The 26,692-nt window shown below is 41.7% G+C and overlaps 1 protein-coding gene across 2 annotated transcripts in view; it reads left to right on the top strand.

Moving 5' to 3' along the window:
* Nucleotides 1–26,692, top strand: part of ELK4 (ETS transcription factor ELK4) — a 39,248-nt gene that overhangs the window by 3,004 nt on the left and 9,552 nt on the right. The window contains exons 1-4 of one of the 2 annotated variants that reach the window (XM_059940268.1): nt 17,246–17,439; nt 23,006–23,221; nt 24,373–25,248; nt 26,014–26,130. In XM_059940268.1, the coding sequence (XP_059796251.1) occupies nt 23,015–23,221; nt 24,373–25,248; nt 26,014–26,130 (1,200 nt within the window). In that variant the 5' untranslated portion in view covers nt 17,246–17,439; nt 23,006–23,014. Of the gene's footprint in view, nt 1–17,245; nt 17,440–23,005; nt 23,222–24,372; nt 25,249–26,013; nt 26,131–26,692 lie in introns of those variants that run through there. The other variant, XM_059940260.1, reaches the window with a different exon arrangement.

Below are 26,692 nucleotides of genomic sequence, written 5' to 3'. Positions count from 1 at the left end.
ACCCATATATATGCTGTCTACAAGAGACCCACTTCAGACCTAGGGACACATACAGACTGAAAGTGAGGGGATGGAAAAAGATATTCCATGCAAATGGAAATCAAAAGAAAGCTGGAGTAGCAATACTCACATTAGATAAAATAGACTTTAAAATAAAGAATGGTACAAGAGACAAGGAAGGACACTACATAATGATCAAGGGATCAATCCAAGAAGAAGATATGACAATTATAAATATATATGCACCCAACATAGGAGCACCTCAATACATAAGGCAACTGCTAACAGCTCTGAAAGAGGAAATCAACAGTAACACAATAATAGTGGGGGACTTTAACACCTCACTTACACCAGTGGACAGATCATCAAAACAGAAAATTAATAAGGAAACACAAGCCTTAAATGACACAATAGACCAGATAGATTTAATTGGTATTTATAGGACATTCCATCCAAAGACAGCAGATTACACTTTCTTCTCAAGTGCACACGGAACATTCTCCAGGATAGATCACATCTTGGGTCACAAATCAAGCCTCAGTAAATTTAAGAAAATTGAAATCATATCAAGCATCTTTTTGGACCACAATGCTATGAGATTAGAAATCAATTACAGGGAAAAAAACATAAAAAACACAAACACATGGAGGCTAAACAATATGTTACTAAATAACCAAGAGCACACTGAAGAAATCAAAGAGGAAATCAAAAAATACCTAGAGACAAATGACAATGAAAACACGATGATCCAAAACCTATGGGATGCAGCAAAAGCAGTTCTAAGAGGGAAGTTTGTAGCAATACAAGCCTACCTCAAGAAACAAGAAAAGTCTCAGATAAACAATCTAACCTTACACCTAAAGGAACTAGAGAAAGAAGAACAAACAAAACCCAAAGTTAGCAGAAGGAAAGAAATCATAAAGATCAGAGCAGAAATAACTGAAATAGAAACAAAGAAAACAATAGCAAAGATCAATAAAACTAAAAGCTGGTTCTTTGAGAAGATAAACAAAATTGATAAACCATTAGCCAGACTCATCAAGAAAAAGAGGGAGAGGACTCAAATCAATAAAATTAGAAATGAAAAAGGAGAAGTTACAACAGACACCGCAGAAATACAAAGCATCCTAAGAGACGACTACAAGCAACTCTATGCCAATAAAATGGACAACCTGGAAGAAATGGACAAATTCCTAGAAAGGTATAACCTTCCAAGACTGAACCAGGAAGAAATAGAAAATATGAACAGACCAATCACAAGTAATGAAATTGAAACTGGGATTTAAAATTTTCCAACAAACAAAAGTCCAGGACTGGATGGCTTCACAGGTGAATTCTATCTAACATGTAGAGAAGAGCTAAAACCCATCCTTCTCAAACTCTTCCAAAAAATTGCAGAGGAAGGAATACTCCCAAACTCATGCTATGAGGCCACCATCACCCTGATACCAAAACCAGACAAAGATACTACAAAAAAAGAAAATTATAGACCAATATCACTGATAAATATAGATGCAAAAATCCTCAACAAAATACTAGCAAACAGAATCCAACAACACATTAAAAGGATCATACACCATGATCAAGTGGGATTTATCCCAGGGATGCAAGGATTCTTCAATATATGCAAATCAATCAATGTGATAGACCATATTAACAAATTGAAGAATAAAAACCATATGATCAACTCAATAGATGCAGAAAAAGCTTTTGACAAAATTCAACACCCATTTATGATAAAAACTCTCCAGAAAGTGGGCATAGAGGGAACCTACCTCAACATAATAAAGGCCATATACGACAAACCCACAGCAAACATCATTCTCAACGGTGAAAAACTGAAAGCATTTCCTCTAAGACCAGGAACGAGACAAGGATGTCCACTCTCACCACTATTATTCAACATAGTTTGGAAGTCCTAGCCACGGCAATCAGAGAAGAAAAAGAAATAAAATAATACAAATTGGAAAAGAAGAAGTAAAACTGTCACTGTTTGCAGATGACATGATACATGATACATAGAGAATCCTAAAGATGCCACCAGAAAACTACTAGAGCTAATCAATGGATTTGGTAAAGTTGCAGGATACAAATGCACAGAAATCTCTTGCATTCCTATACACTAATGATGAAAAATCTGAAAGAGAAATTAAGGAAACACTCCCATTTACACCACTGCAACAAGAAGAATAAAATACCTAGGAATAAGCCTACCTAGGGAGACAAAAGACCTGTATGCAGAAAACTATAAGACACTGATGAAAGAAATTAAAGATTATACCAACAGATGGAGAGATATACCATGTTCTTGGATTGGAAGAATCAATATTGTGAAAATGACTATACTACCCAAAGCAATCTACAGATTCAATGCAATCCCTACCAAATTACCAATGCCATTTTTTATGGAACTAGAACAAAAAATCTTAAAATTTGTATGGAGACACAGAAGACCCCGAATAGACAAAGCAGTATTGAGGGAAAAAAATGGAGCTGGATGAATCAGACTCCCTGACTTCAGACTATACTACAAAGCTATAGCAATCAAGACAATATGGTACTGGCACAAAAACAGAAATATAGATCAATGGAACAGGATAGGAAGCCCAGAGATAAACCCACGCACCTATGGTCAGCTAATCTATGACAAAGGAGGCAAGGATATACAATGGAGAAAAGACAGTCTCTTCAATAAGTGGTGCTGGGAAAACTGGACAGCTACATGTAAAAGAATGAAATTAGAACACTCCCTAACACCATACACAAAAATAAACTCAAAATGGATTAGAGACCTAAATGTAAGACTGGACACTATAAACTCTTATAGGAAAACATAGGAAGAACACTCTTTGACATAAATCACAGCAAGATCTTTTTTGATCCACCTCCTAGAGTAATGGAAATAAAAATAAACAAGTGGGACCTAATGAAATTTAAAAGCTTTTGCAAACCAAAGGAAACTACAAACAAGACGAAAAGACAACCCTCAGAATGGGGGAAAATATTTGCCAACAAATCAACGGACAAAGGATTAATCTCCAAAATATATAAACAGCTCATGCAGCTCAATATTAAAAAAACAACAACCCAATCCAAAAATGGGCAGAAGACCTAAATAGACATTTCTCCAAAGAAGACATACAGATGGCCAAGAGGCACATGAAAAGTTGCTCAACATCACTAATTATTAGAGAAATGCAAATCAAAACTACAATGAGGTATCACCTCACACCAGTCAGAATGGCCATCATCAAAAAATCCACAAATAATAAATGCTGGAGAGGGTGTGAAGAAAAGGGAACCCTTCTACACTGTTGCTGGGAATGTAAATTGGTACAGCCACTGTGGAGAATAGTATGGAGGTTCCTTAAAAAAGCTAAAAATAGAGCTATCATCATATGATCTAGCAATCTCACTCCTGGGCATGTATACCTGGAGAAAACCATAATTTGAAAAGATTCATGCACCCCAATGTTCAATGCAGCACTCTTTACAATAACCAGGACATGGAAGCAACCTAAATGTCCATCGACAGAGGAGTGGATAAAGAAGATGTGGTACATATATACAATGGAAAATTACTCAGCCATAAAAAAGAACGAAATAATTCCATTTGCAGCAACATGGATGGACCTAGAGATTGTCATACTGAGTGAAGTAAGTCAGACAGAGAAGGACAAATATTGTATGATATCACTTATATGTGGGATCTAAAAAAATAGTACAAATAAACCTATTTACAAAACAGAAATAGACTCACAGATGTAGAAAACAATGTTATGGTTACCGGGGGGAAGGGGGAAGGGATAAATTGGGAGATTGGGATTGACATATACACACTACTATATATAAAATAGATAACTAATAACGACCTACTGTATAGCACAGGGTACTCTACTCAATACTCTGTAATGACCTATGTGGGAAAAGAATCTAAAAAAGAGTGGATATATGTATATGTATAACTGATTCACTTTGCTGTACAGCAGAAACTAACAGAACATTGTAAATCAACTATATTCCAATAAAAATTAAAAAAAGAAACTTGGCTTATTCATCTACAAATTCGTTTCACAAACAATTTTTAAGTAGCTACCATGTGCCAGAGTTGTGGCAGGGTGGAAAGATAGGAACAGTCCCTGCCCTCTTGGAGGTCCCCAACCAGTGAGGAGTTTGGAGATACACAGAAGCAATTACAGAATGTGTGACAGTGCTATGACAAGGGGCACAGGGCTAGGGGAGTGCATAGAGGGGCCCTTGCCCGGTCTGGGATAAGGCTTGGTGGTAGCAGGTCAGAGAGGGCTTCCCAGGAGAAGCAATGGTAAATGAGATGGGCCCAAGCAGGCATTTGCAATCTGTTCCCCCAGCAAGTTTTTCCAGGGCTAAAGCTGCATCTTATTCTTTGTTGTGTTGCCCCATATCTAGGTCTGTAGCTACACATAGTATTCAATGGGTGCTCAGTAAATTTGCTTGCTTGATTCAATGAATTGTTGAGCAAACAAAATCGATGGGCAAATGAAAGCCATCTTACTTTTAAGCAAGTGGACAACCTCAGTTTAACACCTCTGCTTCAAATATCAGGTGGTTCGTCTGAAGATGAAGGCTGTGTTTTGCCTTGCATTTTGTGTGGTTTATTGTAGTACTTCTTTTCGACCTTTAGATTCAGTTTAGTAATGCTGTGTGAGTGGTTTCACATTTTTTTGGAGAGAGTTTGTGACTTTTGTTTCAGTATGCTATAGAAGGAAGTAGTTAATTTAATTTATTAATGTCTGTGAATTTTATGGATAATATTTTCCTTAAAATGCTTGTAAAATTTTCTTAACATAGAAAAAGAAAAATTAAAGTTGTGAAGTGGGAGTGGAAAGAAATTGTAGGGGTGGTGGGCAGGTGGTAGGGGGAAGGGGTGGAGTTAAATACCAAGGATGACCTTGCCTTTATGTACGGTATTTCAAAGCCATTTCCCATCCGATGTCTCTCTTGTTCACAACCAGGGCCAGGCCTTTCGAGTGACCATACTCTACTTCTACGAGTGTGATGGTTAATTTTATGTGTCAACTTGCTGGCCACAGGGTGCCCAGATATTTGGTCAAACATTATTATGGGTGTATTTGTGAAGGTGTCTGGGGATGAGATTAACACAAATTGGTAGGTGGAGTAAAGCAAACGTGGGTGGGCCTCATCCAATCAGTAGAAGGCCTGCATAGAACAAAAAAGGCTAAGCTTCCTCTGAGTTAAATGGAATTCCTTCTTCCTGACTGCCCTCAAACTGGGACATCAACTTTTTTTCCTGCCTTTGGACTCAAACTGAAACATCAACTTTTTTTCCTGCCTTTGGACTCAAACTGAAACATCAGCTCTTCCTGGGACTTGAGCCTGCTGGCCTTCAGATTGGAGCTATACCACCATTCTCCTGGTTCTCAGGCCTTCAGACTTGGGCTGGAACTGCACCACTGGCTCTCCTGGGTCTCCAGCTTGCCAACTAACCCTGCAGATCTTAGGACTTGTCAGTCTCCATAATTGTGTGAGCCAATTTTTTATAATGAATCTTTCTCTGTATATAAATCCTACTGGTTCTGTTTCTCTGGAGAAATGTGACTAACAGAATGAGGTCTTACTAACACCAGGTAAATCATCAACTCACAGATGCCAGAGCTGGGCATCAAACACCTCCCTCAGTTTATGGATGATGAAACTGCAGCCCAAGAAGGAAGGGTCTTCCCATGGCATACTCCACCTACCATGTTCACTACTTAGCTGATGCTTGGAATCTCCTTAACTGGAAACCATATTTACAAAGAATACTTAAAATGCAAATATCCCTGGGAGAATAATATACTGATATGAATTCATAAGAGAATATAAATGACTTGATGAAATGTTTTCTGAAGAGCAATTTTTGGTGGGGGAAGGCAAGAGTACAAGGTGAAAAGATAGACATAGTTCCAACCCTCTTAGAAAGGGCGTCCTTGATGAATGAGAGTTTCAGAGGTGGACAGAAGCAAGCCATGCACGATGGGCATAGTTTGGTTTTTAAAAGTGAAAGGAGGGCTTCCCTGGTGGCGCAGTGGTTGAGAATCTGCCTGCTAATGCAGGGGACACGGGTTCGAGCCCTGGTCTGGGAGGATCCCACATGCCGCGGAGCAACTAGGCCCGTGAGCCACAATTCCTGAGCCTGCGCGTCTGGAGCCTGTGCTCCGCAACAAGAGAGGCCGCGATAGTGAGAGGCCCGCGCACCGCGATGAAGAGCGGCCCCCGCTTGCCACAACTGGAGAAAGCCTTCGCACAGAAACGAAGACCCAACACAGCCAAAAATAAAAAAAAATAAAAAAAATAAAAAGTGAAAGGAGGAGGCATTTGGGACAGTGGGAGGTGGGGTCTGGGAAGGGCAGGGCAGGCCCACAGACTTCACCTCCTTATGACCTTGAGAGCTGGTCCAGACCACTGTCGTCTATGTTGTGCTGGGAAGCTGAGACTTTACACATCTGAGGGCATGAGTGGCTGGAGCTGGCCCAATCCTTAAATTCAGTGAGCTTGCAAGAAATTTCTGGAAATACAGACTTCTGGCAGTAATGCTTGCCTTTTTAAAAAAGTAACATTTTGGGGCTTCCCTAGTGGCGCAGTGGCTGGGAGTCTGCCTGCCAGTGCAGGGGACACGGGTTCAAGCCCTGGTCCGGGAAGATCCCACATGCCGCAGAGCAACTAAGCCTGTGTGCCACAACTACTGAGCCAGCGCCCTAGAGCCCACGAGCCACAACTACTGAGTCCGCATGCCACAACTACTGAGCCTTGGAGCCACAACTACTGAGCCCGTGCACCACAAATGCTGAAGCCCGTGCACCTTGAGCCCATGCTCTGCAACAGGAGAGGCCGCCGTGGTGGGAGGCCCATGCACCGCGGTGAGGAGTGGCCCCACCTCGCTGCAGCTAGAGAAAGCCCGCGCAGCAGCAAAGACCCAACACAGCCAAAAATAAATAAATTAAATAAATTAATTAAAAAAATAATAACATTTTGTGTGCATGCGTCTGCCTTCCTGGCTATGTTAGGATGTGTCGTGGGTAGAGTGGGCAGAGGCTGTTTGGAGTCATGAGGTGACCAGAAGCCTATTTTCAAACCTTATGTGTAACTTTTCTGCTTTTTGCTTGTATAAAGTTTCTGATTGAGTTTTCTCTTTGGGTCAACAGCTTGAAAAAGAAAGCTGTGTTATGCCAATCTGGCCAGTATCATAATTGTCCTTCCTGTTTAGAGCAAGTGCAGCGGGCAAGATGGTGAGAATACTTGAAATCCCATTACACGATGAAGGTGAAGGAAATGCGGATGTGTTTAGTTTGGGGAAGAGACTCCGCAGGGGACTTGAGAGCAGTCTTCAGCTATTTAAAGAGCTGTTCTGTGGAGGAAGGAATGGAGTTGTTCTGTGTTCTCCTGAGGCCAGGGGGCTGGAGGAAGGTTACAGGAATACAGATTTTGATAGTCAAGAGTAAATGGGCTGCTTCAGGAGGTAGGGAGCTCCCGGCACTGGAGGCACTGAAGCATGGGCTGGACGAGTGCTTGGTGCAGGGTAAGCATTAAGGGTTGGTTGGTCTACATTATTTTTAAGCACTTTTTAACCCTGAGATTCTGATATGAAGCTATGGATGATGGTCAGTTGTCACGGATAGAGGAGTCTGAAGAAGTTTGTTATGAGCATTCATCCAACCAAACATATTGGTCTGTTGTGTATGAAGCACTCTATTCAGCATGAGAAACTAAAGTCCCCGTCCCAAGGGCACAAATGGCTGTAATACAAAGTGGAATGCTGTATAGGCCATAAAGAGGTACACACTTCTCTTTCTCTTCTGTTAGATATCTGAATCTGGATGAGCAGGCAGAGTTAGGCTAGCACCTAGGAGATTGTTTTAAGATGGCTAAGGGGAACGTGTCAGCAGAAGGGAGATGGCCAGGTGGAGGCTGAAAGGGGGGACCAGATGAGGAAGGGGTTGGGGGTGATCGGTCCCATGCTGTTCAGAAGGGGCTCCCTTGCCAGTACCCTGCTGTGCAGCTGGCATATCTAGTTACCATGTGCTATGGTCTGAATGTTGGTGTCCTCCCAAAATTCGTATATGAGAATCCTAATCCCCAAAGATGATGGTATTAGGAGGTGGGGGCTTTGGGATGTACTTAAGTCATGAGGATGGGGCCTTTGTGAGTGGGATTAGTGCTCTTACAAGAGAAAGTTCACAGAGCTCCCTCGCCCCTTCCACCTTGTGAGGACACAGAGAGGTGTTGGTTCTGACCCAGGAAGCAGGCTCTCACTAGGATGCAACCACGCTTGTGCCTTGTTCTTGGGCTTCCCAGCCTTCAGAACTGTGAGAAATAAATTTCTGTTGTTTATAAACCATGTGGTCTGTGGTATTTTGTTATAGCAGCCTGAATGGACTAAGACATCATGGAACATTTGACTCATTTAGCCCACCTCCCTCTGCCCAAACACCATGCTCACCAATTAGCATGATGGTCATGATTTGGCTTTTCATGTTAATTTCTCTACAGGAAAGGTGTATGACAGAAGGACCCCGTCACAGCACTTATCTCAGTGTTTTAATCCTTTGCTGGTCCGTCTGTTACCTAGACTGAGGTTCCTTGTGGCTCTCTCTCTTAGCCCAGGGCCGGGTACTTAGCAGGAATTCATGAAATTTTTGTTAAGTGATGAAGGCTGGAGGGAACAATCACATCTAATTGGGGTGGAAGTGGGCAGTGGTCAGGAGAAATAGAGAAGTAACATTTGAGAGCTGGGCCTTCCTTGAAGTGCGAGTTCCTCATTCAGTACTTACTAAAGTCCCTATTATGTACCAGGCACTAGGCTAGGAGACACTGGGTATATAGAGATGATTGACACAGTACTTGCTTTCAAGGAATTCCATGCGATGGAGGAGACATTCCAGGCTGAGGAGCTACATACACAAAGTCCTGGAAGTGCCTGATGTGTTTGAGGGGCTTTAGTGTGTGAGGCTGGAGATTAGGTTGAAAAAGGGCTAGACTGTAAAGGGTCACTAATCGAAATAGGAAACATTGAAGGATGATATGGCCTTTTTAAACCTTGCTCTTCACAGGCCTGTCAGGCCAGAGTTTGGACTTTATCCTGGAAGCAGCAGAGAAATCAATCACTGGACACTCTAAAATGGATGAGTGACATAATTGAATGTGGGTTTCAGTAAATTTCCTTGTGGTAATGTGGAGGATGGGCTGGAATGCCTGGACACCAGGAGAGAAGTTAGAAGGCTACTGCAATAGTCCTAGCAAGAGATGGTGAGAGCCTTTGGGACAGGCATGAGGAGGGGACAGATGTGAGATATTCCAAAGATTAGATACAATAGACCATGGTGAACAGTTGTGGAGGGTGAAGAAGAAGGAATCATTAGAGATGACTGAAATGTCTGGGTAATGCTTTCAACTGAAATTGGGAAGGAGGATTTGGGGAGGTGTGGCAGGTGCAGGTAATGAATTCAAGTTGTATATTCTGAGATGGAGGGCAGGTCATGAGGACATCAGGTGAAAAAATCCTGTAGGAAATTGGAAACATGGATCCAGAGTTCAGGGCAGAAGTAAGGGTCAGAGATAAAGTTTAGGGGTCATTAGCATTTGGGTGGTGAACAAAGTGTTGGAGAGAATGAGGTCCCTTGTGGGGAGTGTGTTGAGGCACAATAGCCCAAAGACAGAACTCTAAGGCAAGGATACAGCCCATTCTTCAGAGCTGGTGGAACAGAAGCCCCCAAAGAGACAAAAACTGGCCAGAGAGATAGAAGGAGAATCATGCAAGCCAAGAGAGAACTGTGTTTCAGGGAAGGTGCCAGGAAGAGACATCTAAGCCTGCTTTGGAAGTCAGGGGATGTTTACCTAAGGAGGTGATGTGTGAATTAGTCTTAAAGATGGAGAACAGGATGATGCCTGGAAAGGGGAGGTCAGATCTGTCAATTAGGATGCCTGTAGCCTCCACTAGGGAAGAGTCAATGGTGGGGCCAATAGACATATTCAGTGGATTGAAGAGTGAGTGCAAGGTGAGAAAGCATAGGTGGCAAATATAAACCATTATTTTTTGAAGCTTGATACTAAAGGGAAGGAAAGAGAGGAAAAAATAGGCTGAGAGTTGAAGGGGGAAGTTCCCTTAGGATGGGTGGCTTGAACCCCAGTGCACTTCTCCGCGTCAGGTATGTTCATGCCCTTCGCCTAGATGGTCTAGTCATTCCGTGAGTATATTGAGCAGCTCTCAGGGTAGGGACTGTGTTGGGTGCTGGGCTGCAATGGGGAACAAGACCTCTCAAGGACCCGGTCCAAAGGGTTAAAGAGACAAATAAGAAATTTCAGATCGGTGCGGTGAGTGCCACAGACAGGGTCAGTATGGGACACAATGGGAGACACTGGAGGTCACAAACCCAGCCTGGGGTTTGGGGGGACTCCCTGGAGCAGGTGACATCTGAGCTGAGACCTAAAGTAGAAGATAGCCAGGTGGGGCAGGGCAGGGCAGGGCAGGGCAGGGGAAAAGGCATTCCAAGCAGAATGTTTTTCCTGCAAATCCCGTCCCCAATTTTCTGTAAATCCTAGACACCCTGGATGCCCGTGGAGAACATGAGGAGCCTCCTGCCGTTTTTACCCCTATTTAACGTGCTTTCCTGTGTCATAGTGGTTTTTACCCCCTCGTCTGTGTGTCTCCTGAAGCATCTAGTGCAGTGTTCAGCACATGGCTAATGCTTAAAAAAAAATTTTACATGAAATCTTCTCAAGCCCAAGGACCACTATCATGGTTAATATATTTTCAAGGGGCCCCTGGCAAGGTTAATAAACAGAGGTATAAAGGGAAAGGAAAAGTAGACATAGGAAGAAGAATAAGGCTGAGAGAGAAGGCTGGGGTGGGAGGTGGGAGGTGGGAAGAAAGCAAAGAAACGAAGATCAAGTGTACATAGGGTGGCGAGGGATATAATTCCAAACAAAATCTAACCAGAACTCTCTGCTCCATGGAACCTTGCCTTTGGATTCTTTTCTGTCACGGGCAGAACCCCCTATTCTCCCTCTACTTTAGGGCTCTCCCATTGGAATCTGACTTCTAGACATATTTGATCAGTTATATGCAACACAGCTGCATTTTCTCAGGAATGGGGAGAAGCTGAGAGAAAGAGGGGAGGAAAAAAAGCCCTCCAGGGGCTTCCCTGGTGGCACAGTGGCTGAGAATCTGCCTGCCAATGCAGGGGACACGGGTTTGAGCCCTGGTCTGGGAAGATCCCACATGCCGCGGAGCAACTGGGCCAGTGAGCCACAGTTGCTGAGCCTGCGCGTCTGGAGCCTGTGCTCCGCAACAAGAGGGGCCGTGATAGTGAGAGGCCCGCGCACCGCGATGAAGAGTGGCCCCCACTTGCCACAACTGGAGAGAGCCCTCGCACAGAAACGAAGACCCAACACAGCCATAAATAAAATAAAAATAAAAATAAATAAAAATTAAAAAAAAAAAAAGAATTAAAAAAAAAAAAAAAAAGCCCTCCAGACCCAACAATTTTCCCACTTCACAGGGTGAGCCCAGACAGAATTCAAATTTCCTTCCCTTGAGAGAGGGGAGCTGGTGGCTGTGTCACACTTCTAAATTGGGTACACAACTCACAAGCTAAGTTCTGTAGCACAGCAAAACTAATTTTGTTTTGCAGCTGGATAAAGTAAGGAAGAAAAAAGCTGTCATTACAGATTTTTGAATTGGCACCATGTCTTTCAAACTCCACCTCTTTCAGGAAATGGACCTTAATGCAGTGGGAGGTGGTAATTTCACTCCCTCTCCCAATCCCTCCTCACCACAAGAAACCCTGTTGAGAGCTGCACTTACCCCTTCATTTGTCAGCCTGACTTTGCTTTTCCCATCATCTCTGGATCCTTTGCTGAATTCTTTGTCTATGTCAATAGGATCAACATAGATAATGTGAAAGAACTCTAAAAACAATGGAAGTCTTACATAGTAACGATGGTCTCTGAGGGTGTCAGTGTCACTGGTCCAAGACTGAAAGTTCCTAGGAAAAAGAACAAAGCCTCTTTGAGTTTCCTCTACAGTAAACAGCTTAGTATTATGCTGAATAATAGTATTGGTGGTTCCTGAATTAATTGTAATTGAAAAAAAAATTTCCAGCCAGTTATCACAATATATACAAGAGAGGAAACAAAACTTCTAATTTAAAATTCAGAGCAATATGTATCCTACAAGGAGCTGGATAAGCCACCTAGAATCATACAGTTACACACAAGGTGGATTTCATGAGCTTTTGTCAATTAAGTTATATCTTTTCTAAAGGGCAGTTAGGAATGAAGTTCCCTCCTCTTTCTCTAGAACATACTCCATATCAATTTTCATAAGCCTAGAGAAAACACATTTATCAAAGACCAATAAAATTATTATTTTTTAAATTTTATTTTATTTTTTATTATTTATTTATTTGGCTGTGTCGGGTCTTCGTTGAAGCACACAGTCTTCTCTCTTTTTGTGGCACAAGGGCTCCAGAGTGCACAGGCTCAGTAGTTGCCGCATGCGGGCTCTCTAGTTGTGGCGTGCGTGCTATACAGCACATGGGCTTAGTTGCCCCATGGCATGTGGGATCTTAGTTCCCTGACCAGGGATTGGACCCGCGTCCCCTGTATTGGAAGGCAGATTCTTAACCACTGGAGCACCAGGGAATTCCCCCAAAACCAATAAAATTATTTTAGGTTGAAAATATTAGTGGAGGAGGAAAGAAGTAGCCCGGGTGTAGATTCTAAAGATGAAAATTATATGAAGGTGTGTTTGTGACAGGTCATTAAATGTATTAGATAGTTGCTATGCCCCAGGCACGTAACTGCAATAACTCATGTCTCGTCATGTTTCCCTCTCTGGGAAAACAATGTGTTGTGTGAAGATTACAGCTGGGGCTGAAAGATGTTGCTATGAGCTTGCCTCATAGTCTAGAGGCCACGAGTACCTTGTTCAAGGACCTTTTCAGGGATTTTTCTCTGGACCTTGAATATTCTCTGATTATTGGGGATGAAATGTATTTGCCCAGAATAACAGTCTTGGTGAAAAGACATTTCTAACCATCATTTCACTGTTTGTCTTTGGTGAATTTTAGGCCCTTGATAGGTATTGCGGCTTAGCAAATGCTGCCAAATTCTATAGACAACTAGCGTGTATTTTATTTTCAAATAACTTTTCCTCTATCAAGATCTCAATTCTCACAAATATAGTAACTATAGGATCATTTAACAAGAGTTCAGGCATAGTTTGATCAACCATCTTTTTCTTTTACTCTATGCACCACAGACTAGAAGTGAAAGGTATGACTTTCTTTTATCTTCAAAGATGTTGAAAGTGAGGCCCAGGAAAGATATTATTTCCTTAGGATTTCCTCAGGAGGATCAAGCTTTGGGAGACTGAAAGGCTAGAACTCAGAGATCCCTGATTTTTCTTCTTTCATCTCAGACGTGGTGAATTTTGTCTCACATCTATCCCTAGGGGTTGTTGGTGCTCCTTTTGACTTAAAGGTTATCTCTTCTTTATTTCGTGTGCTGCGAGACATGCCTGAAAGACACACCAGGCAACTGGATGGCTCCATGCTTGCTCAATGAGTCAGAGTCCATGAAATATTTCTTTAGGAAAAAAGGGATACAGTCATCCCTCAGTATCTGTGGAAGGCTGGTTCCAGGACCCCCGAGGATACCAAAATCTGAGGATGCTCAAGTCCCATATATAAAGTGGAGTAGTATTTGAATATAAAGCACATCCTCCCATATATTTTAAATCATCTCTAGATTACTTGTAATACTAATGAAATGTAAACTCTATGTAAATAGTTGGCATGCAGCAAATTCAAGTTTTGCTTTCTGGAACCTTCTGGAATTTTTTTTCAGAAGGCTAGTTGAATCCGTGAATGTGGAACCCCTGGATACAGAGGACTGACTGTGCTAACTTGGTGTAATGATGAGGCAGTGAAATAGAAGCGAGGGAAGGGGAAGTTGCCTTAAGAAGAAATGATCATAACTTATTGTTATTGTTTCTTAGAAATGTAATTAAATTGGGGGAACTGGGGTGGCAGGGCTGGGATAACTGTAAAGGTTAAAACATACAACCTAGGGCAGATCAGGCAGAAAACATGTGTTTAAACACTGAAAAAATCTGCAAATTATATGTGATATAGCCCTGAGTAGCTAAGGCTAAGCATGAGAATCCATCTATCTGGTGGGAAAATGACAAACAAGATAACAAAAAAGCACAATCTTTTTGGTTGACCAATATAACCACCATGGAGTTTGCAAAAACAGAACCATCTGTTGTGTAAGGAACCATGGAGAGAGATTCTGTATTTATACAATCCTGAGTGGGAAAAACAGGCACATTAATAAACTTTTTTTTTAATTCACTAATCTGAAATCCACTTTTCTTCTGGTTTCTCTGCTGTCAACATATACCGTGTTTAAAAACAAACAAACAAAAAACCCAGTCAATTTAAAAGCAGACAGACTTGCTATGACTAATTTAAGAACTCCCAAAGTAGGTTCTTTTCCAAAAATACATTGCAATTGACAATACTGGCAGCTCAGTCTTCGGGGTTATGATACAACTACAGACCCTGAGGCTGAATCAGATGTTTACTGCTAGTTTGGGCACAGCAGGGTAGTTTGCAGAGGAACTCTACAACCCTTAACTGTTCCTGGTATGGGGCTTTAAAATGAAATCTTCCCATAAACAAATGTTTCCAATGCGTGTACCTTAAGCAGCCTACCTTAATAATTCTTATTTTTCCTCTTGATTTCTTTTTTTTTTTAAATTAATTAATTAATTTTTTGGCTGTGTTGGGTCTTCGTTGCTGTGTGCGGGCTTTCTCTAGTTGCAGGGAGCGAGGGCTACTCTTTGTTGCGGTGTGCAGGCTTCTCATTGCGGTGGCTTCTCTTTGTTGCGGAGCACGGGCTCTAGGCACGCGGGCTCAGTAGTTGTGGCGCACGGGCTTAGTTGCTCCGCGGCACGTGGGATCTTCCCGGACCAGGGCTCGAACTCGTGTCCCTTGCAGGCGGATTCCTAACCACTGCACCACCAGGGAAGTCCCCCTCTTGGTTTCTAAAATGGAAGTTTTTCAAGGAAAAAACTTGTAGTAGGGTCCAAGAGCACTATTGCTTTTCAGATGTTGCATGTTCCTTTTAAAACACCTATTTCTTAGTTGCCTCCTCAGCGCAGTAGGCAGCGTGTCAGTCTCATAAAACACATATTTCTTAATGAAAATATGTCATAAAATTATTTTCGAAAAGCTAACATCTTTAGCTGGCATTGCTTTTCCACGAATACCTCTATGTGTTATAATTACTCTGTATTATGATGGAGGAGGTTGGAAATTAAAGTGATGATTCTCTTCCAAAAGCCTTCAAAGGGATGATAGGATCACATTTCTTTTTTTTTTGTCCATTTTATTAAATTATTTTTCTAGGAATTTTCCCTTCAACTAAGTTTTCATATGTATCTTCATAAAATTATTCATAGTATTTTGTTATCATCTGTTTAAATATCTATAGGATGGATGGTGATGTCTCCTTTTTCATTTATGGTATCGGTTATTTTTTAAAATTAATTTTTATTGGAGTATAGTTGATTTAAATATTGTGTTAGTTTCTGCTGTACAGCAAAGTGAATCAGTTATATATATACATATATCCACTCTTTTTTATCCTTTTCCCATATAGGTCATTACAGAGTATTGAGTAGAGCTCCCTGAGATGATCCCATTTCACTCAGTGAGTTCAATTAATTTTGCCATGGGGAACTCCCTGGAGGTCCAGTGGTTAGGACTCGCTCTTTCACTGCTGTGGCCAGTGTTCAATCCCTGGTCGGGGAACTAAGATCCTGAAAGCTACTTAGCACGGCCAAAAAAAAAAATTTTTTTTTTAAAAACCATGAATTCAACTGTGGGGACGAGGAGGAGGCAAAAATAAATGACATCACCATTTACTGGGTGTCTACTATGTGCCCTGCAGGTAATGCACTAAGCACATTACAGCCTTTATCACATTTTATCTTCGCAGCAATGCTGCACATTATTATCTTCATTTTACATGAGGGGACTGAGGTTCATAGTGGTGAAGCAACTCATTGCAGGATACACAGCTAGTGAGACACTGGCCTGTCCTTGGTTTCCTGTTAAATGGGATACACAGTATATTTCTTGGAGGTTTTGTTCAGCATAAGGTTATACCTTCTGCTGCTAAATTGTTCAAGTAGTTTCTTGTACCAAGTGTGACCTGGTTCCTTAAAAATTATTTAATGAGAACCTATGGGCTAGACACTCTGCGAGGTGATTATGCACCTTATCTCCTTTAATCATTACAGCTCTAAGAGATTGGGTTCTCTCCATTTTTCGTATACTGAAACTGTTTTGGGAGGTAAAGAAAATTGCTTAAGACTGACGAGTTAGTGAGAGGCAGAGCCACGGAAGGATTCCAGGTCTCCGACTCCAACGCCAGAACGAGCTTTCCCCAGGACACCAGTGTTTCTGTTTGTCAGTCCCGGCACTAGAGAACCATAGTGCTGATTTAATGTTTATCAAGTGTTCATAGTGCCCTGGGATCTGGCACTTTGATGAGAAAGCTGTGGCAATACCGACCTCTGTGTCCACCCAGCCAAGAAGGCAGGACGGGAGGCCTGGAGGGAGAAGCCCTCAACATTTAAGTTTCGCAACAACAGAAGTGGTCCCCTGGAGGCTGCTTGGCGAGCGCCACCTCTTCCCTCGGGCGGGGGAGACACGGAGGGGCCCCAGGCCCCTCCGAGGTCCCGAGCCATGTGGCAGCTTTGGTGTGCGGTTTCGGGTCGTGGGCCTCAGTAAACAGCAACTGGCTAGTAGTCCAGCGGAGAGTGCAAAGCGGAGAAACCCAAGCGGCACCCTCGCCGCGCCCGCACCCCTGGCCCCCCAAAACTGGGACGGGGAAGGGGACAGCGGCAAAGGATGCTACGGCGGCAGCTAGCAGGGCCCCTCGGCTGCTGGCCCCTCCCTCCCCGCCCCCGGAAGTGACGCGCATCAGCTCCGGCGTCGGGGAGGGGTTCCAACGCAGCCGGGGGGCTTGAGAGTGGCGGCGGCCGCGGAGCGATTGGCAAGCTCGGCCGCGGCGAGGAACGCCCCGAGCGCGCGCCCGGCGGGTAGCGGCCCCGAAGACCCGCGCCGCCGCCGCCGCCGCCGCCGCCGCGTGTGGGGGCGGGGAGGGCGGGGCGCGAGGAGCCGCGGCGGGTGCGGCGGCGGCGGGAGATGCGGGCGGCTGCGGGCACCCCGCGGGCTTGGCTCGGCCGCCGGCGCCTTCTCCGGCTCCGCCGCAGGGGTCGCAGCGGCTGCCGCGCCATCCTCGAGTTCCCAGCTTGAGAAGGCGGCGGGCGGAGAGGAGCATCGTGTTCGAGGCGGAGACCCAGAGGGAGCCCCGCGCGTGGCCTCGGTGAGCGGCCAGCCCCGCACGCCCCGTCCACCCCGCGCCCCGTCGGGGTCTTGGGGCCCGCCAACGGCGGGGAACACGGGCGGGGGCGAGGGGCTCGCTGCACAACAGGAAACGAGCGCGCGGGGGCGGGCGCGGGGGCTGCGGCGCGCGCTCCCCTAGGGATCCGCCCCTGCCCCGCCCCGCCCGCTCAGGCGGCCCTAGCCCCGAGGCGCGCAGGTAGATGCGGCGCGCCGCGCTCCGCTCTCTTCGCCCCTTATTTGGTGCCGCGAGGTCCCTGGGGCAAAAGGTGGCAGTGATGTATTTTTTGGGGGGGGCAAGAGGGGAGCAATTCTGACTTTATGTAGTGACAGGAAGTTGGAAAGTGAAAGTACAGTAATTCAGTGCTTACCCAGGCCCGGTGAGGTTGCGGCTCTTCCCCCGGACTTTGATCTCCTCGGGGGCACACGGTCATCCGTGTCTCTTCCTCTCCCCAAGCTCGCTATTCATCCGGTGTCAAGTTTCATTTCTTTTTCTGTTTCTCTCCCGCAAACCCCCTCCCCTCTACTTTCCGCTTAATGTACAGCTGCCGCGAGGCTGGTGGCTTCTTCATTGCTAAGAAGATCAATTGGAAACACCTTTTGGGGGCTGACTATTAACTGGTTTTGGCAGGAAATAAAGGGCATTGTTGACTGAAGTAGTCAAACGATACACAGTTGGCTTTTTCCCAAGCTATTGCTATTTGAAGTTTAGGGCATTTAAAGAAAGACTCTGGAATTTTATTCCTCATAAGAACGGTTCACCCATCTCTTTGGTTGGTGGATCAGAGCCTCCCTCCCTCTTTGCCATCTCCCACTCACCGCCCCACTGCGTGGAAAACTTGGTGCTTCAGTATTTAAGACTGTCAGTGGTGTTTTCATTAAAATGTATTGTGATTCAGTTTTCCCCCTCAGGAACTCTCCCCTCTTTAATTTTGTTTAAATGTTAAAACTGCGTAAGTGGAATACATTTAGGGAAATGTTGTTTTTAAGTTTTATGGTAATGGAACAGTACACTTTTAATATTCTGTTAGTATAGGATACTGTACAGTTAGATACACCAGATTACTTTTTGACAACTACGATGACTTTAAGTCGAAACTAGTCTTGATACATTTCATAATTTGCTTTTGTTTTACTTAAGCAGCACTCTGAATTTGGAGACATTTATTTTTGGGGTCTTAGCTACTGTTTCTGAAAAATAGTTGGGCCATGGGTCACCACAGCAGCTGGACTATGTGTATTGTAAACACGTTTAGGGTGGGAAAGGTTTCACTTAATAGAGGCTTCCTTTCCCTAATGAGTTACTTCAACATGCTCCTTCTTTCATTTTAGCACAGGGACTAATCTACTATCTTTGAAGTGTTAAGTTAGAATCAGTTATGTTTTCCACATTTAATCCCTCAAAAATCAGATTCCTTCACTTGGATCAGTTAAGTATTTCCCTCCCTCATTATACTTCTACTAAAAATCTCTTTTAAAACTGTAACTTTTGGAAAAAACTGTAATTGTAGAAACATTGAGATTTTCGTGAGAAGAAAAAGAAAGGGTTTTGGGGTTTTTTGACTGATAGATAATAAGAATAAAAGTATTTAATATTTTTGACTTTATTTCACTCTGTAATTTTAAATAACTGTCTTCTGTAACTTCTTTTCCTTTAATTCTCTTTTATGGCTGAAGAAATTGTTGAATTTCATATTAAAGCACACTTTTAGGAACTAAAATGAAAGGTTCAGCTTTACTATATGCCCAGTGGTTCACCACCTTTTCAGTCAAAGAATAAACTGATATCAAAATTGAATGAGTAAAATATTCCTTTAAAGTACCCACTGAGGATGTCCATTTTACGTCTTTGTTAGTTTTTCGCAAAAGAAATTTTTTTTCCAGTATTTAAGTCCAAAACCACAGTGCCCATTTTCTTTCACAACCATTTCCCATCCGCGACGCACTGTGAAGTACACTAAAGAAGCTGCAGCGTTTTCCACACAGTTGGGTTCTGCCCTGCAGTATGCAACAGCCCCACCAGCGTTTGGCTCGGTACACACTCTCTCCTAATAACCAAAGGGAGAGGTGGAAGGTAAACCCACACCACCTTGGGAACACCTCCCATTTGCTCAGGATGGCGCTTGTGTACTCATTGTGGAGATGTTGATGGTTCTTTCTTTCTTTTTGCATGTATTGCTTAGCCATTATAAACCTGTAGGGCTCAAGCACTATCTGCATGATAGGCATTAAGACTCTAGGATTTGGTTTGGGGAATTTTTCCAAAAATAAATGGAATTACAGGCACCAAATTTGTAATAGTCTTGAGATTCCAGTTCTCTGCCCCGTTCACTTTCTTCTTTCCTCCTCTCTCCTCTTCCCCTCCTTTCTAGCTTCAACATCACCACCATTATCATTCTCTCACACATATTCACACACTGCTGTAAGCATTGTTGATAATGAAGATGATGTCTGGAAATGTGGAGACTGGGTTCTCTGGTTAAGCTGAAATTTACTGGGAAGTAGTTGTAACAGATTTAGACTAACAAATAATTGTTTAAATGGGAAACATGTAGTTAAAAAGTAACTTGCCATGAACAGGCATTATCAGAAGAAAAGCCTCTGCAGTAAAGTCAGAGAAATGGCAGGGACCCCCCACCCCCCACCTCTCTGCCCAATACTTGATGGATATAATATAAAACCTCTATTTTAACCCAGCTTAAGTGAGGCTATGGGAAACTATGATTTCTAGTGAGCATAGTTATTTAGCATTAAAGTAGCATTTCATATTTGTACATTATTATCACTTAGTATCTAATAATGTAATACTTCTTTACAACCCACTGGTGATGTGAATGCTTTTATCCATCTAGGGAAGTGGTTTCCCTAATGAACAGAGTATATGACTGTGATGAAAGAGACTTAGATTCATGGCCTCAGTTTCTCCATTAACTCTGTAAATGTGGGAGGCATCTCCCCTATTCTATTCTTTATTATTTTCCCAACTCTACTTTTGGATGACAGTATCTCTGTATAACCAGCTTCGAAGTGATAACTGAGGATAATTGGAGGACTTTTTGAAAGTCTCAGAAAAGTTACAGAAACTCAGGTATTTTCTAGTATAGTTCCTCATCTTTGCCCTTTTTGGAAGCAGACATTGCTGACCCTTTGTGAGTTGGACATAGTTAGAGTTAGGTTTCTCAGGCCTAACTTTTGTATTGTTTGTTTTTAACATCTTTATTGAGATATAATTCACATACCATAAAATTCACCTACTTAGTACAGTTCAGTGGTTTTCGTATATTCAGAGTTGTATAATCACCACCACGATCTAAATTTAGAATATTTTCATCACCCCATTAACAGTCACTCCCCTTTTCTTCTCCCCACCCATTCCCCATTCCCAGCCCTAAGCAACCACTGATCTACTTTCTGCCTATTCTGGACGTTTCATGTAAATGGCTGGCTTCTTTCACTTCGGGTAATGTTTTCAAGGTTCATCCACTGAAGTAGCCCATATCAGTACTTCATTCTTTTTTCTGGCTAATATTTCACTCTGTGGTTAGACTACATTTTGCTTGTCCACTCGTCAGTTGTTGGACATTTGGGTGGTTTCTACTTTTTTGGGTATTATGAGTACCACTGTGAACATTCCTGTGTAAGTGTCTGTGTGGACATATATTTTCATTTCTCTTGGGCATATACCTATGAGTGGAATTACTGGGTCATATGGTAATTCTATGTTTAGTATTTTGAGGAACTGCCAAACGGTTTTCCAAAGTGGCTGCACCATTTTACACTCCCATCAGCAATGTATGAGGGTTTCACTTTTCTCCACATTCTAGCCAACACTTATCATCTGTCTTTTTGATTATAGCCATTCTAGTAGGTGTGAAGTGGTATCTTGTGTGGTTTTGATTTTAATTTCCCTAATAACTAATGACACGGAGCATCTTTTCATGCGCTTATTGGACATTTGTATTACTTTTTGGAGAAACGTCTTTTCAAATCCTTGGCCTATTTTCAGTTTGTTTTTTAATTGTAAGGATTCATTATACTTTTTTGATGAAAGTCCCTTATTATTTGAAAATACTTTCACCCATTCCAAGGATTGTCTTCTCACTTGATGGTATTGTTTGCAGCACAAAGTTTTAAATTTTGATGTAGTCAATTTACCTGTTTTTACAGTATTTTAACAGAATTGATTTCATTTAAGTCCTGTTCTGATCCAGTGAGATCTAATTCATAGATTTAAAAAGGAAGGTTTTTTTGTTGTGTGTGTGTGTGTGTGTGTGTGTGTGTTAAGTTCAATTATAGACTTTTTAGAATGTGCTTATATATGGCCAGAGTTTCTGCCCTAAAGAATTCTTCCTGGGAGGGTGGGAGGGAGACGCAAGAGGGAGGAGATATCGGGATATATGTATATGTATAGCTGATTCACTTTGTTATAAAGCAGAAACTAACACACAATTGTGAAGCAATTATACTCCCAATAAAGATGTTTAAAAAATATTTTAAAAAATTCTTCCTTATAAACAAGGTGTTTTGAAGTTTTTGTGAGGAAAATAACTTTGTGAGAACATTTCCTTGCTGCTCCATTGCCTAAACCAATGGTTGTTAACTGAGATGATATGGTCCCCCCAGGAGAACATTTGGCAATGCCTGCAGACATTTTGATTGCCAAATTGGGCAGGAGGTGCTACTGGCACCTAGTGGGTAGAGGCCAGGGATGTTGTTAAACTACAATGCACAGGACAGCGTCCAGGAACAAAAAATAATCTGGCCCAAAATATCAGTAGTGCTGAATTTAGGAAACTCTGGCCTAAATAGGAAGATCCTAAAACTTGAGATACTGAAAGATATTTCAGTTACAGTCCTGATAATCAAATAAAGGTTGCTAATCAAATAAAAGGAGGATCTATGCAGGTGGAATCCCTGTGGACAGAATGGTGACAGGACTTGTAACTTAGGGAACATTTTGCTGAATTTTCAGTGTTGCCAATTTATGTGTAAATTACATTTATGATAATGGAAACTATTTGGAGGAGAAATACCAGTGGAGCAAAAGTAGATTATTCCCTATACCTCTGGGCCACCCTGAGACACACAACATATCCTGGCAAATAAACCAGCTGGGCTTATTTAGATAGATGCTGAAATGGTGGTCTCCTCGGAGAATATGACAATGAGTTTTTAAGATAAAATTTAATAACAGTGATACTCTACTGGTTGGCATTCGTCAGTCTGCTCCTGCAATTTATGAAACTAGCTTTATCTCACAGCAAGACTTTTCTTAAGCAGCGTGGCATGCTTAAGAGTTTGGACTCTGGATCCAGATTGCCTGCGTTTAAATCTCAGCTCCACCATTTACGTGTGTGACCTTAGACAAGTTACTTAACTCTTTAATGAATCAGTTTTTTCACATGTAAAATGAGGCTGCAGTAGTATCTGTCTTATAGGATTGTTGGGATAAAATGAGGAATTAGTCTAATACAGTTAGAGTACTTAAAACAGCGTCTGACATATACGGTTGGCTGTTAACTGTGTATCTTATTCGATGCCTCTTTCAGCTCATTGCTATGGACAGTGCTATCACCCTGTGGCAGTTCCTCCTTCAGCTCCTAAAGGAGCCTCAGAACGATCACATGATCTGCTGGACCTCTAATAATGGAGAGTTCAAGCTTTTGCAGGCAGAAGAGGTGGCTCGTCTCTGGGGGATTCGAAAGAACAAGCCTAATATGAATTATGACAAACTCAGCCGAGCCCTCAGATACTATTATGTGAAGGTAATACACATCCACCTCAAAACAAGAATTGATCCTTCTCTTCTGGTGAGGTTAGAGGTACTAATGTCCTGGTTTATTTATTTATTAAAAGAAATTTTTTTTAACTGAGGTATAATTGACATAAAGTTATATTGGTTTTGGGTGTACAACATAATGATGCGATATTCGTAGACATTGTGAAATGATCACTGTTCTGGTTTATTTTAATTCAATTTATTTTACAGCTTCAGCAGTTTGGAATTAGGCTGACAGATGTAAATGTTCCAGGTGTATTTCTGCAAATTCTTATTCAGTACCCAACTCCCATTGCTCATATTTTATTCCTAATTACAGTTGTCTTTAAAGAAAAAATGATTATAGAGTTGGAATAAGGAAAAGGAAATTTGAGATTCTTGAGGATCAATAAATACTCTTGTTTATATCATAATTTACTTTAAAAATTGTCTCATATTTACTCATTTTTTTAGCTCTACTTAATTTTTACTTTTTAGTTTAACCTGGAACACAAATTAATACCTTAAAGAATAGCTGTTAATACCTAGATGTGATTTCTTAGTTAAAATTTTGTTGTTTAATTTCTTATTATTTTGAATACATTCTTGGGCACTGAAGTAAAATAAATGGCTCAAATGGGTAGAATTAAAGTGAGAAGCTGGGATCTTAATTTCTTTCACCTTTGAGTGGTTGATGTTATCAGCTTTCCTGTATGGAGAGATGAGGTAAGAAACAGCTGGAGTTTCTGAAGGAAGTAGGAACCTTAGCAGAAGTAATATTCTGAATTCCTTTTTGCTTCCTCAGGATGTGAATGGCTTGTACCTTTGGAGTTATTTGAGATTGCAGTTCAGCGATTTTTGACTTCATACAGATACTTGGCTGACAGTGTTAAGCAATTAAAATCTTTCAGCTTTTATGTAACATATTAGTTCAGTTGTTAATAAGACATTTAAATGTTTTTAACTTGTACTCCATAATAGTAGGAACTGTGTTTGGTATGGCTAGATAAATTTAGATGATTTTGAAGTTTTCAAGTAAACTACCTATCAAATAGAGAACCCCATTAGGTCAGCTTTTTCATGGGGGTGGGTAAAGTTTAAGAAATGCTTAAGAAAAGTTTAAGAAAGTCTAAGAGTGCTTATTTTATTTATCTACAGAATATCATTAAAAAAGTGAATGGTCAGAAGTTTGTGTACAAGTTTGTCTCGTACCCAGAGATTTTGAACATGGATCCGATGACAGTGGGCAGGGCTGAGGGAGACTGTGAAGCTTTAAGCTTCAGTGACCTCAGCAGCAACAGTTCCAAAGATGTGGAGAATGGCGGGAAAGAGAAGCCACCACAGCCTGGTGCCAAGACCTCTAGCCGCAATGACTACATACACTCTGGCTTATATTCTTCATTTACTCTCAACTCTTTGAACTCCTCCAACAGGAAGCTTTTCAAATCTATAAAGGTTGAGAATCCAGCTGAGAAATTGGCAGAGAAAAAATCTCCTCAGGAGCCAACACCATCTGTTATCAAATTTGTAACCACACCTGCCAAAAAGCCACCAGTTGAACCTCTTGCTGCTGCCATTTCAACTGGGCCAAGTATTTCTCCATCTTCAGAAGAAACTATGCAAGTGTTGGAGAATTTGGCTTCCCCCAGACTGCCTTCTCTGGAAGCACCAACTTCTGCATCTAGTGTAACTGCCGCTTTTACCACCACACCACCTATTTCGTCCGTGTCCCCTCTGCAGGAGCCTTCTAGAACACCTTCACCACCGCTGAGTTCCAACCCAGATATGGACACAGACATGGAATCAGTGGCTTCTCAGCCAATGGAACTTCCAGAGGACTTGTCCCTGGAGCCTAAAGACCAGGATTTGGCTTTGCCAGAAAAGGACAAAACAAATAATTCATCAAGGTCCAAGAAACCCAAGGGGTTAGAACTGGCACCAACCCTGGTGATCACGGGCAGTGATCCAAGCCCACTGGGAATATTAAGCCCATCTCTCCCTACAGCTTCTCTTACGCCAGCACTTTTTTCACAGGTAACACTTTCTTTCTTATTAGTGCCGCATTTTTTTTGTTTTGTTTGTTTTTACTCACCTTTTAAAACAAATCCAGAATTTATAACCTCAAGTTCTCATTTGGCTACGTAGGCTTGCCTTACAGAAGGTTATATGACCCTGTGAAAGTAACCCAATTCCTCACCTCAATTAGGATTGTCAAAATAAAAGGTTTGGAGTATTGTGTTAAAAAATTCATTGTTCTACAGTAAATAAGTATTTGGTTTTTCCACTTTCTCCTAAAGAAAATAAGTATATTCCCTCTCTCTCTCTCTTTTTTTTTGGGGGGGGGGGTCTTATAAAACAACAGTGATAATCTCAAGTTAGAAGACAACAGATCCTGAGGTCCTTACAAGTTTGTGCAGTTATTTTCATTAGCTATTTCTTAACTTGCTCATCTCATATAACATTTAAATAGTTAGATTACTGCCAGACCTACGCATTATTAAGGGGAAAATATGTTTGTGACTCAGTTACCCAGAATTTCTCCATACCAAAATTCAGATTGGTTTCGTTTTTCTATTTGAAAAAGATTCTACCAAAAACGGGTTAGAAAATATTTTGACCTTTATCTTACCTGGGTTGTAAAAGTAATTTCTGAATTTTTCCTCATGATAAGATTTCCGACTTGGAGATACTTGGAGTGGAGAATAGGACAATATTTGGATTCAGAGCTATTTGTGTATTACAAGGGTAAACATAATTCTGATAAGCCATTTAGTTATATTTTTGGTTTGTGTATTGCAGACGCCCATCTTACTGACTCCGAGCCCCTTGCTCTCCAGTATCCACTTTTGGAGTACTCTCAGCCCTGTTGCTCCCCTAAGTCCAGCCAGGCTACAAGGTGCTAACACACTTTTCCAGGTAAATTACATAAAAGCTTGTCTTCTGTAATTGGGGTGTGGTAAATGAAGAAAGAGGCAAGAAGGCAGTATCCACTCTTCAGTTAATCATTGTAAAACTTCTACTTAATAAGTATTGCTTAGATTTATTTTTGAATTTCTAAGTGTTAATTATCTGGTCAGCAAACAACTCAGATAAATATTCATGGCAGAGTTTCCTTTTCATTGTTTACTATCCCATACATTTGAATTAGACCAAGAATTGTTTAAAACTGTAGTAGATTTTGAGCCCATCCAATTTTTTTTTTGGTCATTTTAAATGCTAGAAATCCTCTTTTCTAAAAAAAGAAAATGTGTATATATATATATATATATTTTTTTTTTTTAAAGAGGGGTTTCCCCTTTTAACTGAGGATTTTAAAAAAATAGAGAAAACTCTTGAGAATAGTATATCAAATACTCCCATTTCCCCCCTCATTCAGAATTGATATTCATCAGCATTTTAAATACATATATTTTTCAAAAAGAATATTGTATTACCTCTTTTTTTTTTTTTTTTTTTTTTTTTTTTTTTAAAGAGAGGC

This window comes from Balaenoptera ricei, chromosome 1, assembly GCF_028023285.1.
Source record: "Balaenoptera ricei isolate mBalRic1 chromosome 1, mBalRic1.hap2, whole genome shotgun sequence".
Lineage (NCBI taxonomy): Eukaryota > Metazoa > Chordata > Mammalia > Artiodactyla > Balaenopteridae > Balaenoptera > Balaenoptera ricei.
Note: the sequence above shows the minus strand (reverse complement) of the source record. Positions and strands in the feature narration are given on the sequence as shown.